This window comes from Arvicanthis niloticus, chromosome 9 (assembly GCF_011762505.2).
Source record: "Arvicanthis niloticus isolate mArvNil1 chromosome 9, mArvNil1.pat.X, whole genome shotgun sequence".
Classification (NCBI taxonomy): domain Eukaryota; kingdom Metazoa; phylum Chordata; class Mammalia; order Rodentia; family Muridae; genus Arvicanthis; species Arvicanthis niloticus.
This window is the reverse complement of record NC_047666.1, coordinates 76,708,913-76,722,960: the sequence shown is the minus strand read 5'-3', so window position 1 is coordinate 76,722,960 and position 14,048 is coordinate 76,708,913. Positions and strand designations below refer to the sequence as shown.

General features: G+C 39.7%; 1 protein-coding gene across 2 annotated transcripts in view; it reads left to right on the top strand.

Moving 5' to 3' along the window:
* Positions 1-3: 3 nt before the first annotated feature.
* Plcz1 (phospholipase C zeta 1) overlaps positions 4-14,048 on the top strand; it is a 51,466-nt gene continuing 37,421 nt past the window's right edge. The window contains exons 1-4 of one of the 2 annotated variants that reach the window (XM_034512129.2): positions 4-140; positions 776-934; positions 1,768-1,891; positions 13,005-13,236. In XM_034512129.2, coding sequence (XP_034368020.1) covers positions 900-934; positions 1,768-1,891; positions 13,005-13,236 — 391 coding nt within the window. In that variant the 5' untranslated portion in view covers positions 4-140; positions 776-899. Of the gene's footprint in view, positions 141-775; positions 935-1,767; positions 1,892-13,001; positions 13,237-14,048 lie in introns of both variants that reach the window. The other variant, XM_076940721.1, reaches the window with a different exon arrangement.

Here is a 14,048-nt window from a genome sequence, read left to right as displayed (position 1 = left end):
GCACGGAACTTCTAATGACGTCACAATGAATGCTCAAAACCTAAAGAAGAAAATGATAGCGTGGGGTTCAGCCAATGAGTTACACACCAGCTGGGAAGGTTTTCAGAACCTAGCTTCTGAACAAGTCTTCTTCAAAAGTGGTATGTTTTCTCTGTGTCTGTTATATGTTGTTGGCAGTCTAGAGCCATTGCCTGGGGTTTGGACTCAGTGTTGGAGAGCGTGTGGTCTCTTAACTGTTATATGGTACTGATTTCCACTCAGGTCCTTAGAATAGCTGCCCCACCCTCCAGGTAAACATTGTGATGAAAGGCTTGAGGGTTAGAAACAAAATAGGAAACACAAAATGAGATACAGTGAAGGCTGAGAAATGGCTCAGCCTGGACAGGTACTTGCCACCAAGCTTGAGAACCAGAGTTGGGTTCCCAGGACCCACATGATGGAAGGAGAGATAATGACTCCTGCAGGGTGTCCTCTGATCTCAGTGCACACATTACACAAGTGTGAGGTTGTGTGCATGCGTGTGCACACAGACACAGACACACAGACACACACACACACACACACACAGAGACACACACACACAAATGAACCTTATTGAAAATGCCAGTGGGATTAGGAATTCTCAGAACATAAGTAGTCCAATATTTTAGGCAGGGACTACATCTTTTATGTCCCCCATGCCCTCCCTCTGTGTTTACGTGTGTGCACTTTTTGAGTGTATGCTGATCTGTAAGAGCGAAGGCAACAGGCTGTGTGTTCTCTGCCTTTTCCCTAGAAAAGCGGCAGCGGTGAGAACAGCTGATGACTATCACAAAAAGACAGAGTTACTTCTGAGATTAAGTGACACCTTAGACGAAGAGCCCCTTTATGGGAGGACAAGCGGCCCAGATCATGAAATCATGGAAATCCGATATCTTGAGCTCGCAGAAGCAAGATATCCATTCAGAAGGTCTCTCTGCCTCATCTCCCCTCTTGCTTGGTTCTGCCTCTTCATGTGACTCTCACCCTTTTTACAAGTCGTTAATTTAAGTCTCTGCCATTTTAAGTATGAGCTTTCTGCTTATTCTCACAGTTCTGAGCTTTCTGGGTTTTCTTAGATTCCTCTATGTCACTGTTGTTCTTGTTGTGATAAGAAAATGCATTTTTCCGTATTGAGCCACAGTTAGTAAGGTTAAGAGCTACTCATTAGTTTTAACAACCTAAGATGGAGCAGACATTGGAGTGACTTTCACCTGTAGGACATTTGACTCGCGTAATAATTAAGCCAGTCATGTCGCCACTGAACGCACAGTCGCCCATGTTTAATAATGTTTTATGAATGTATCCAGTGCTCTGACTTCTGTAAGATTAAGTGTTGATTTTCTCATCTTTCTTGATAAGGAAGGTCAGGTGGGTGAAAGAATCTTGGAGTCCAGTAGCTCTCAGGATCAGGCTTTCAGGCAAATAGTGTGTAATAATAAGAATAATGAATTCCCTAAGGGCTAACTTTATTTCTTTGTTTTTTTAAAAAAAACTGTCCTGAATTTTAACTGAGTTGTGTCTTTTTATATCTTTCACATCTTTCCCATAGTTGAAAAAAACTATTGTTTTATTGTATATAGTATATGTATATTGTATATAGTATTTAAGTATCTAAGTATTAAATATTTAAGTATCTAAGCATAAGATAGATGAACTATTAAAGCTGAAGACAAATTATTTCTCTAAGAATTTTAAATCCCTCAGTAAGTGACTTTGAGAATTTCCTTAACTTTCTGTGTTTCATACATGGTTTTTATCAAAGATTCAGGATGATTTTAGAGGTGGAAAAATCAGCGTTGAAATTACTCACAAACTGCTTGATAAACTTGATTTCCCATGCCACTTTGCTCATGTGAAACATATTTTTAAGGTGAGATGACACATTCTCTCTGCCTGTTCTATTCTATGAAGAGTTTACTACAGAGTAAGTAGACATTAGTAGATACTTCAGTAGTTTAGAAAATGCACATGGGGCTGGAGAGATGGCTCACTGGTTGACAGCACTGACTGCTCTTGTTGAGGACCTGTGTGTAGTTCCCAGCATACACAGGGTGCCTCACAACTGCCTGTGATTCTAATTCCAAGGAACCCAATTCCTTCTTCTGACCTTTTCCAGCTCCTTTAAGTAATTGGTACCTTACATACTCAGATACATATACATGAAGCTAAATAAGTATTGAAAAATACATGCAGAAAACCAGTATCTTAAGACCAGAATAAACTAATGGCTATTTACTTTAAATTTTAAAATAATACCAGGACATTGGCTTGGAACAATTTCCTGAGTATATAGAAGCAGTCACACCAGATCTGGGATAAAGGTCAAAATTAGGACTGTCTGATAGGATTAAATGTAAAAAGTGAATGGTAGTGTTTAATTTTGATGACATGGGAGAAGAAAAAAGCTCAAAGGAACAGGATAGTGGTGATTGGCACAAAAGCTGTTGTAGGAGAACACACTTGTAATCCTTGCATGGGGGGGGGGGGCTGAGATGAAGAGTTCAAGGTGAGTTTCTGCTATGTATTAGATTTGATATTGGTCTGGCTTACATGACACCTGCTTTTAAAAAAAAAAGAATAAACAGTAATCACAGTAACTAATGAAATAATTGACAAACCAAACCATTAGAGAGACAGAGAAAAAGAGAGGAGGCTCAAAGGAATAAATTAGTAAGGGAAAGAAGAGATGTTACAACTGACCCACAGAATGAAAGGACATCATGAGGGAATATGGACCCCACAGAGCAGCAGATTAGCAGACTTATAGGAAATGGAGAAATACATGACCACCGAGTGCCTATGAGAACTAAATAAAAAAGAACTAGAAAACTTAAATAGGCCAATAATAATAACCAATAGTCACTAAGTGAAATAGTCAATAAAGAAAATCCTAGGGACAAATGGCTTTTTAGATAAAGATTTAATCTAAGAAGGAGCCAAGACTCATCCTTTTAAAACAGTTCTAGAAAAACAGAAAAGAAAATGATTATAATGCTATCTTATAACCACAGCAGAATCCTGGTATCAAAGCTGAGCACGAACGCCTCAGAACAGCTAACTATAAGCCAGCATGTTTGGTGAACACCGGTACAAACCTCCTTACCAATATCTTAGCAAGCCAAATTCATCAGCCTTCAAGAAGGATTCTACACCATGACCAAAATGGAGCTGTCACTCAGATGCAAGGAAGGCTCAATCCCAGAAAACATTCCTACTCACCGCATCAAGAAAATGAAAGATAAAATGAAATTACACGATAACCTTCAAACGCTCAACTCTTTTTTTTTTTTTTTTTTTTTTTTTTTTTTTTTTTTTTTGTAAATTAAAAATATATAAAGCTAGATCTGGGGAGATAGTTCAATAAGCAAAGTGCTTGGCTTGAGGACCTGGTTTTGGATCCTTAGTACTCATGGGAAAAGCCAGATATTGTAATGAGAAGAAGACTAGGCTGATTCCATCATGGGCTTCAAATTGGCAGTGCGGGAAACTAGGCTAAATCTCTGTTTCCAAGAACTGGGCAGTTCCAGGCAAGTGCAGGCCTCAGACGTTGCCCTGTCACCTGGCCTGAAGTAAGGACAATGGGTCAGCAGAAGTTTCCAGACCTCCTCAGCAAGTTTTCAGCCCCCACACCCCTGTAATGGAATGTCTATAGAGATGGACCCAACAGATTAACATAGAGGCCACCTTCTCTGGAATTCTCTAATGTGCTTTAAATCAGCCTGCAAGCTCACTTGGTTTTCTTTCTATTCTGGTAATGGGGAGACCCCAGCATGCTGGACTTCTGCAGAATAAAACACTCTTTGCGTTTACATACTTTTTGAGTCTGGTGTTTCATTCTTCAGTGAATCATGGATCCTGACAGTAACACATACTTGTAAACCCAACCCTGGGGAGGTAGAGACAGGAAGATCCTGACTAGTCAGTCTAGTCAGTCATTGAGCTCCTGATTTCATGAGATACCCTGTCTCTAAAACCCTGTCTTCCAATGTGGGAAAGTGACTGAGAGCAATGCCTAATGTTGACCTCTGACACCTAATATTGACCTCAGACACCTAATGTTGACTTCAGACACTTAATGTTGATCTCTGCCTCCTTGTATACACATGTGTATGTACTCATAAATATCCGCCCAATCACTCACATACACATGAGCATGCACACATATAAAACTCTCAAGGAAATTGTATAAAAAGAAATGATCTTAAGACAAAACCAACCAACCAAACAACCAACCAACCAACCAAACAAACAAAAAACCCCACCACTGCCATCAGAAAAAAAAAATCCTCCAAATCCAAACTAACCAACTGAAAAAACCACAAAACCCAGAAACAAAACCCAGGAACAAACAAAAAACTGAAAACAGAAAGCAAACACAAAGTTCAAACAAACCAACAACCTCAAACTCTTAAGACTTGCCTCTGTGAGCTGGAACAAGCAAATGTTTCCACACTAACTATTCTAATCTATGCTACAGTGTAGGAAACACTGTGCTAGCCAGGGATGCTAGTTAAGATGAAGAAATAAAACAGATTTAAATTGGAATAGCAGAAGTAAAATGGTCTCTAGTCGCAGGTGATCTGATACGGAACAACATGGAGGACTTTGTTGTCCTTGGTTACTCAAAGGATACAGCCTCAGCTACAATATGAAAGGTCCTTGAGGTATACTTATGGGAGACTGTCTGTGGTATGTGAAAATGCATTACAGTCATAGAATTCATGAGTAGATTTTATATTGGCTGTTCTCTGTCTCTTTCTCTCTGTCTCTCTCACTCATACACACACACACATAGACACACACACAGGGCAGAAGAACACGTTGGAATAGAATGAACATATATATGATACCCAACATATTCTATTAGTTTCATAGTTATCCCCAAATTTATTAAGTTGTAAGTGTGTTTGTAAAAATATGTCAACTTTAAAAACTTTTTAGAATTATTTGTGTGTGGGAGTTTGTGTATGCACATGTGCCACAGTGTGCAAGTGGGGGGGGGGGTCAGAAAACACCCTTGAGGAGGGTCAGTTTTCTTCTTCCACTATGTGGGTACTGGGATTGAACTCAGGTTGTCAGTCTTGGTGGCAAGCTCCTTTACCTGCTGAGCCATCCCACTGAGCCAAAATGTGTAAATGTTTTATGTCCATTTTGCCCAAGCTATGTAATTTAAATAATTTGTAACCAACTCAAAGTCTCCCCGCCACTCCTGTAACACATGACCAACCCTAGGATTGCCCAAGCCTTCCCAGCTTGCCTGACCTGATGCCTTGACGGTCAAGGATTCAGCCTTTGATGATGAAGAGGAAGAGTGGGTGATTAATGAGGAGTACGAAATATGGGAAAAGAGCGGTTTCTGTTTTATGCTTTGATGGTGACCCAGGCCCTGAAGTGGCCCACCTTAACTGCCCAGTGGCTTCCAGATGGGACACTGCCTGAAGGCAAAGATTTCAGCATTCATTGCTTGTCTTGGGAACAAACACATCGGGTGAACCAAACCACCAGATCAGTCAGTGTCCAGCTCCCTAGTGATGATGCTCAGTTGGATGCCTTTGGAGAATTTGGAGGTTCTGGCTCTGTCGGGAGGAAAAATAGAAATAGAAACCAAGATCAACCATGAAGAAGATGTAAATAGGTCCAGGTACATGCCCCAGAATCCTTTGCGTCAGGGCCTGTTACTCTCCATGCCTAAGCTGTGTAAGTGCTTATAATGGAATAGATTGCTTTCCTATATAAAAAAGAATGAACAACCCAGAGAAATACTTGAATTTTACTTATTCCAAGGGAGAAACTCTACTGAGATTTCTTTGTTTAAAGAGCTAGCACGAAGAGTTCTGGCTTGATTCTCTCACTGCGTATCAGAGGTCGTGGCAATGAATAAAGCAAGAAAACGAGGGTTTCAGCTGAACTTTGTCCTAGAAAGTTGACAGCTTTCTTTTTGAGAATTAGAGAAAAAAAATTGCTAGATTGGCCAATCTAGATCATCGGGGGTCTTGAGCCTTCAGATAATATTTTTGGGAGATGAGGAATCAGCTCATATCTAAATTCACATCTGAACACGAAAGTTGCCACCTCCCCCACCCCCCAATGAGACTTTTTTAAAGCTAGGGTTTTCTACCTAGTAGCATATCCTAAGAGGGAGAAAGTCATGTTCTTCCTGGTTTAACAGACTCTACTTGCAATAAATGTGGAGACAGCAATGGATTTAAAAAGCATATCAGATGTGAAGGTTGGTAGACATCATCTATACATCCTCATATGGCTTTGGTGCTTCTCTCAGACACAGATGATCTGAACCAGGGTGAGAAAATCACCTGCCACATTGAAAGGACTTTACAGTATGGTCAACAGTTACCAGAGCATGGGAATGAGTCACCAGTGGAAATCTTACTGTTCAGTCATGGGCAGGCTTAATGTTTATTTTGAGGGGGTAAAATAGTTTTGATGTTATTATGACAACAGTGTTTATACAATTCAGGGGCAGAAGGGCCAGTGGGAACGGTTCATTGAGTGATGCCACTTTCTTTCTGGAACCCTTGTGGGGGAGCAGAGAACTGACTTTCCACAGTTGCCCTCTGACCTTCATATATGCTGTGATACATACCCACCCATGAAAATATATAAATGTAAAATTTTTTAAAAATTAGAGCCAGAATACGGTTAGAATACAGTTAAGAAAAAAACTTTAAAAAGTGACCCCACGACCCGACCCTGAGAACTTTGGAAACAATAGTTATGTCTGTGGTACACTTATCTAAGAAAGCAGTTCTCAGCTTTCTGATACTTTGTTGTGTCTGATAAACTGACATTCAAAGGGTGATTAAATAAAAACATAAGGGAGGTGTATTGTCTGGCTGAATTTTTGTGTGTGTCTTCAGATTTATCATCTTGAGTACTGAAGTCTTTTTTGGCATATGCATATATATTGTGAGCATGTCTGTGTGTGTGTGTGTGTGTGTGTGTGTGTGTGTGTGTGTGTGTGCATGCTTGCATGTACACGCACATGTGTGTAGCAGTCTGAGGTTGACAATGGTATCTTCTTGATCATTTACCAGTTTACTTACCAAGGCAGCCTCCTTCCAGTGATCCTGAGATTTCAGATTCTACGAGGCTGACGAATCAGCTTGCCTGAAGGAACTGCTCATCATTGCTTCCTGAGAGCTGGGATTACAGGTGTTCCGTCACATGCTCCCAGCTTGCTGGGTGGATGCTGGCCATCTGAATTCCAGTCTTTATACTTGCCTGACAAGTTCTTTGTCTATTGAACAATCTCTCCAGAGCAACTACTCTTACTTAACTCCTATTGCTAAATTTTTCATTCTTCATGAATTCACTTCTGTTGAAGTAAATCGAACGAAACAACACTGACTTGGTGACTAAAATCTGGCAGTGCCTTGAAATATAGAGATTTTAGGCTTAGCTACTGTTTTTGCAAATCATAAATCTCCTAAGCAAATTTCTTCGTCTGTAAAATGGGGGATATTAATCCCACAGGATTGTTGTAGCCGTAAATGAGACATTTATGACTTGTCCATGTACAAACTATGCACTTTGTAAAGAGTGAATGAAGTTGCATTAGGAATTACTCAAAATGTATTGATTTCCTAGAGAGCTGACATAGATTATGGCATAAATTTATTGTTTCACAAGGTGACTTTTTATTACAAATTTAGATAAAAACATTTAAGTTTATGATCTTGGCAATATGTTCCAAAGTTCTTTCTACAAGATGAATTATTGAGTCGTGGCTTGAGCAAAAATTTATTAAACAATTTTTATTATACGTTTACAAAAAGATTTATTGCTTTGACTTTTAATGGTCTTTAACTTATAGCATTATAATATTTTATAAGCAATATTACCTGTGACTTCAATACCCATACCTAGTCTTCGATCATACCTCTGCTTGTTAGTCAAGTATGAAATTATATCCTTTAGAATTTTAAGAATTTGTTACTACAGGACTTAGGTCTCCATAGACTTCATAGTCTCCAGGCAATTAGCAACCCTTGATAAATCCATAGCTCTCTTAGAAAGTACTCACTGTGGGAAAGGAGGAAGGTGCTTTCTCTGGAGAGAAGGGAATACGGAACTCACTCTTGAGTAGGCTGAGATGAATGTCCCAGAAAACCTGAAAGACTCTAGAAGATGTGGAGGTGAAATTCTTTAAAGACCAAAGAATGTGAAACCACGTGCACAGAGTGCACAGCAGGAGAGCTTGTTGAATAGAAAGGAATCAAACATGGCTGGAGTAGAATCCATGGAGGGCTTGGGAGAAAAGCTGTTTGGGGCCAGAGGGAGGCAAGTTTTTCCTTTTTTTTTTTTGTTTTTTTGAGGCAGGGTTTCTCTGTGTAGCCCTGGCTGTCCTGGAACTCACTCTGTAGACCAGGCTGGCCTCGAACTCAGAACTCAGAACTCAGAAATCCACCTGCTTCTGCATTCCAAGTACTGGGATTAAAGACATGCGCCACCATCGCCCGGCAAGTTTTTCCTTGTCTCTGCTTTTTTCTTCCTCTCCTTTCCTTGCCTTTATTTTCACTCCTTTCTTTCCATCCTTTCCTCTCCTCCTTGTCTTCCTTTCTTGCAGTCCCGATCTCTTCTCCCCTCCTCTCACCACCTTCCCCTCCTCTCACCACCTTCCCCTCCTCTTCCCTCTCCTCTTCCCTCTCCTCTTGCTTTTTAAGTCTTCGTTTCCTTCTCCCCTTCTCTACTCCTAATTTTAACAGTTTCTTGTGAGCCAGGCAGGCCTAAGACTCCTTGTGCAACACTAGGATGAACTTGAACTCTTGATCTGACTGTCTCTACCTCCCAAATACTCAGATTATAGGCATGAGTCAACACAACTGCTTTATAGCAGACATCTTAAAAAGGGTAGACTTTAGAACTTAAGTTTAGTTTTGTAGGCAATAGATAATCATTAACATTTTTGACAAGGAAAATACCAAATATTTTTTGATGAATAACCTGGTAGCAGTATGGGATTGATTGATTGACTGACTGACTGACTGACTGATTGATTGATTGATTAGAACCTGGGTATAGGTAATTCTACTCACAAACTCACAACCTTGACCCATTCAACCAGGTCATTGTGCCTAATTGACCTGCTTATGGCTTCTAACCTTGTTGATCCTTCACAAACAGTCTTTCCTCTTACATCCCCTAGTAGACAACAGAAGAGTCCTTTCTATCCCTCCACTTGCTGGTGATCCATGGAACAAGATTTACATTCACTCTGCCTGACAACTTTATGTGTAAGATGCTCAATCCATTAGTTAGCTGCCTGGGATTTTATTTTTCTCTCCTTGTTCTGGGTCTGTCATTAGATGGCTGTGAGGTAAATCACTGAGTAAGGCAGCTTGGGACCAAGACTGATCAACTGAGTTTAATCTACAGGACCCACAAGGTAGAGAAAAAGAACCCACTCTTAAGGCTTATCTTTTGATTTCCACATATATGCAATGGTATGCACATGCCTAGATACACATACAAATAAATGTACTAAAATATACATCTTTTCAAATTCATGGAAAATATTGGTAAATCTAAAACTTTTATGTGAAGGATAAGATTCTGAACACCCTCAGTGAAGTACTCTTTAAAATAACAAGAGTATAAGAAATAAACTCTCTGACCGAGTTGGATGTTTAACACAACCTGGGTAACAGATCCTGGAACATTGTTGGTGGTTGGTCTGGTGCAGGGTATACAAATGCTAAATTCTAGAGCCCAAGATCTGGTTGCCCTCATGAGCAGTTTTCATGTACACCAGCTTTTGTTGTGTAAACCTTGACCCTCCCTCAATTTAAAGCCATTGTTAAATAAAAGTGGCAATAGCTAATTTCACTGGGGAGAGTAAAGGTAGGCAGAGTTTCATTTATTGAGCTGGGGTTACAGGTAGGAACCAGAAAAAGAGGAAAAGGAAGAGGAAGATAGAGAGAGGAGAGGGAGGGAGAAAGAGAACAGGAAGTCTCCATTAGACTTGATGGACCAGTGGCTGAGTAAAATGCCCCGAGGAGAAGCTGATGGAACAGAAATAACCCAGCAAGACTCTAACAGCAAGTAGTTGGGGAATCGTAGCTGTGAATTAACAGTCTAGTGAATAGAGAAATAGATTAGTGGTAATTTGCCTAGCAATTGTGCTAAAGATGATTTAAAAGTTCATAGGACTTTGCCTTGATTATTGGGGGGTTGGCTGGGTCATATTAATAACTAAATAGACTTACCACTTAAAAACCACTTACAGAACCTACAGATTCTACAGATAGCAGACGCTAGCAGATTAAGAAGTCAAAGAATGACACCACACACCAAGAGTTCAGCTTCTATCACACAGGGGACAGCAGAGTATCTGTGCTGTGGAACAGTAATTCAGAGCACCTACTGTGTGAGGTACAAGAGCGACAGAGCAGAAACTGCCACTGACATCTTCAGGGTCTTATGGCAATGTGTACACAGTATAGGTAGGGTGTCATGAAGACAAGGGTGATCAGGTATTCATCTTGGGGATTCTTTACAGGGGACATACTAATATGGCAATCCTGAAACTCTGGTGTCCAATATCTCAACCTAAGGCTTGAATCTTTTCATTGTCTCTCTTTCTCCTGCTCTCCCTTGACTTTTCCCTTTCTATTAGCTACCCCTCCCCCCGCCCCATTCAGTGGTGCAATCCTGATTATCTTTTGTAGCTTTTACTTTTCGTACTATGATTTGGAAGTTACAATTGTCTTTTGGTATGGAATAGTCAAAACAATTCTGTGGTTTTGTGACATTTTGTTTGATCTTTTTCCCCAACTTTTTAACATACCAAATGGCAACTTTCATTTATCAGGAGAAAAAAAATACACATTACAAAAAATAAAGTCAGTGGAGGACATTTGAGGTTTGTGTCTTGATTGAACGTTAACAAAACGTGCGTTACCTGGTGGGTAACATCTAGGTAAAACATCTAGAAGTTTTGATTTATATAATCAAGTGTAACAAAAATGTTTCTGAATACAGGCTCACTTTGAATTTTACAGATTTTTTAATTAAGATTTTTTTTTTAATGAAGAGTTGAGTGAGACAGGTCTATTATTTAATATTCACTGTTAGGGACCTCAAGTTTCAGAATTCCAAACTGATCATTGGAACCATGTTAGTTTACTAAGTGACAAAATGTTTAATTTTGAGCTTACTTAATTTGAAAGTGCTGTATGATTTCCAGTACCCTTGAGACTCAGGATATGAGTTGAGAAACACAGATAGTGGCCTTGCTCCAAAACTTGTCCTAGCTCCCTTTCCATTGGCACAGTAGCACTGCAGTGGGTGGGGTAGCATCCCACTGAGTGGATACCCTTCCCTTCCCTTTTCACTCCCAGCTCAGGTTGCTTCCTACACTCTTTTGTAGAGACATCTATGATACCACCCTCCTTCCCTCAACCCATAAAGTCTTCCCAATGAAAGGAAAGGGTGATTTCCAGTGTGCCTATCTCCTGTCATACCACAGGGATTCTTCAGTGTTGCATACTTCATAGAAGAATCTTCAAAAGATGAGACACATGGAGGATGTCAGGGAGCAGACATATATAATACTTGACAAGTCACCCGATTCAGTTCTACAATTTGGTACAAGTTTTCTGTTCTCACCTCAGCCTGACGGCATGGGTGGGGCCATCTATTCCTCTTTTTCAGGTAAAACTTAAAAACCCAGTGAGTGTAATTTGTGCATCCAATAGTACCACCGCACTTTGGAATTCGAGAGACAACGTCATCCTTGTCAGATTTTACTTCAACCTGATGGCCCCCCCACCAGGGGATCTTTCTATTCAAAGTGTTTACAGTGGGTTGAGAGAGTCCATATACTTTCTAAGAAAGTTCTTTTTTGAAACTGTAAGCCCTCAATTGAGCTTTCTGTTGTTCTTTGGGTTTTTTATTTGTTCATTTGCAATGATAATTCCGCTACTGTGATGATAAAGCTTGCAACTTCAAGCCCTTCTGAATTCTTTCATAATTCCACTGATAACTGTTTTTTATTTATGTGTTATTTATTTATGTGTTTGCCATTTCCTACTTGAACTCCATTTTCTGCAGTTTTCCATGTCTTCCCATAGTTAATAAATAATCATGCCACTTCTACTTTTTAAAATTTTAATTAATTAATATTTTGAGGCAGAGCCACATGTAGCTAGTCTCTGTCCTTCAATTTGCTTGTAGCTAAGGGTGACCTTGAATTTCATTCTGATCCTCCTGCTCTCATAGGCTTATTCTGCAATTACGGACATGTACTACTCTGTCAAATTTATGTGGTACTGGGGATTAAAATCAGAGCCTCATGTGTGGTGTGTAAACTCCCACAAGCTGAGCCGTAGTCCCAGTACCATATTTCTTCTTTGGCCAATTATTTTCAGGACATCAGAGTGTGTTTTGTTTTGTTTTGGTTTTTGGTTTTTTTAAACCTGAGCCCAGCCTGTGTCCTGATCTTTTATCTCAGAGGGTTTAAATATAAATTTCTCACAACTGCCAGATGAACCCACTGTTTCTCGGTAGAGCCCATCTGGTTGGTTTCTGTATCAGACCCTATAATAATTGCTGAGACTTCTTTTCAAGGTGCTTCTTAATGACTGCAGCCTTCACAGTCCGCCATGATCCTGAATGTGTCTGACATTTACAGTCCAGGCTATGACTCGTGAACACATGACCGTGGCCTAGCCTGGTTTAAGGAAAGAACTGATGTGGAGTGGACCACACGAAGGAAATACATAATTGAAAAGCAACTTACAATCGTTATCTTCCTCCACAGCCCTTCTTAAGTCCTCTCTGTCTTGACCTTTGACCTTGATCCCTAATTAACCCTTCCACAGGTTAATGCATTTTGTCTTCAGGAAGGATGCAGCGTGAGTTTTAACTTGTATGTATCACCGTCTTGTATGCGAATACTGTGACATTTCCTTTGTGTTTTCCGTTCTTCTGCTGTGATCCCACCAGTCATTTTTTTTTAGTAGGAAAATGACAGACAGAGCCAAGGAAGAATCACCATCGAAGAGTTTAGAGCCATTTATCGATGTATTGCACATAGAGAAGAAATCACTGAGATTTTCAACACGTATACTGAAAATAGGAAACTTCTTTCTGAGAACAGTCTGATTGAGTTTCTAACCCAAGAGCAGTATGAAATGGAGACAGATAAATATGATTTAGCAGAAATCATCCAGAAGTACGAGCCCATTGAAGAAGGTAAGCTGCTTACAGTTAAAGCCTGAATTAAAATTTTAGTGTGGATGAGCTTCTAGGTATAATTTCGTTTTTGTATTTCATAGATTGCATACACATCTTTTTCTGAATCTATAATGTGCAGCAATGGTGCCCATCTCTGCTCAGTTGGCTGCATCTCTACTTTTAACTGAACTTCTGAAGTGTTCAGATCCTTGATTGTGAAAGCAAGATGACAGCTCTATTACCTGTGCCTATAGAGAAAAGCATCTTGAAGGGCCGTTGAGATGGCTCAGCTGTTACAAGTACTTGCGGCCAAGCCTGGTGACTTGTGTTTGATCCCCGAAACCCACATGGTGTAAGGGGAGAATGAACTACTTCTGTAAGGCATTCTTGGGTTTTCACATTTGTGTCATGACACAAGTGCACAGACACATACACACATGTGCACACACATGTAGGCACGCACACATTTACACAGACATACACACATGTGCACATATAAGATGCATACATATGTGCACACACTCTAAAGTATATATATATATATATATATATATATATATATATATATATATATAAAGTATATCAGGTAATAAATATATATATATTGTGTGTGTGTGTGTAATGGGTATAATGCAGTCAAAATCTGAAATAAAACAATTATAGGAAGTCTGCCATCTTATGCATTCTGTTATTTAAATATGTTTAAATAAGAAATTATGAACTTATGGAATGAGCATGTGTGAATTACATGAAAACACATGTATAAAATCGTGGTCTGCCCCTTGGTCAACACTGTTGTCTACATATATGCTGGCTTTCCATCACTGTAC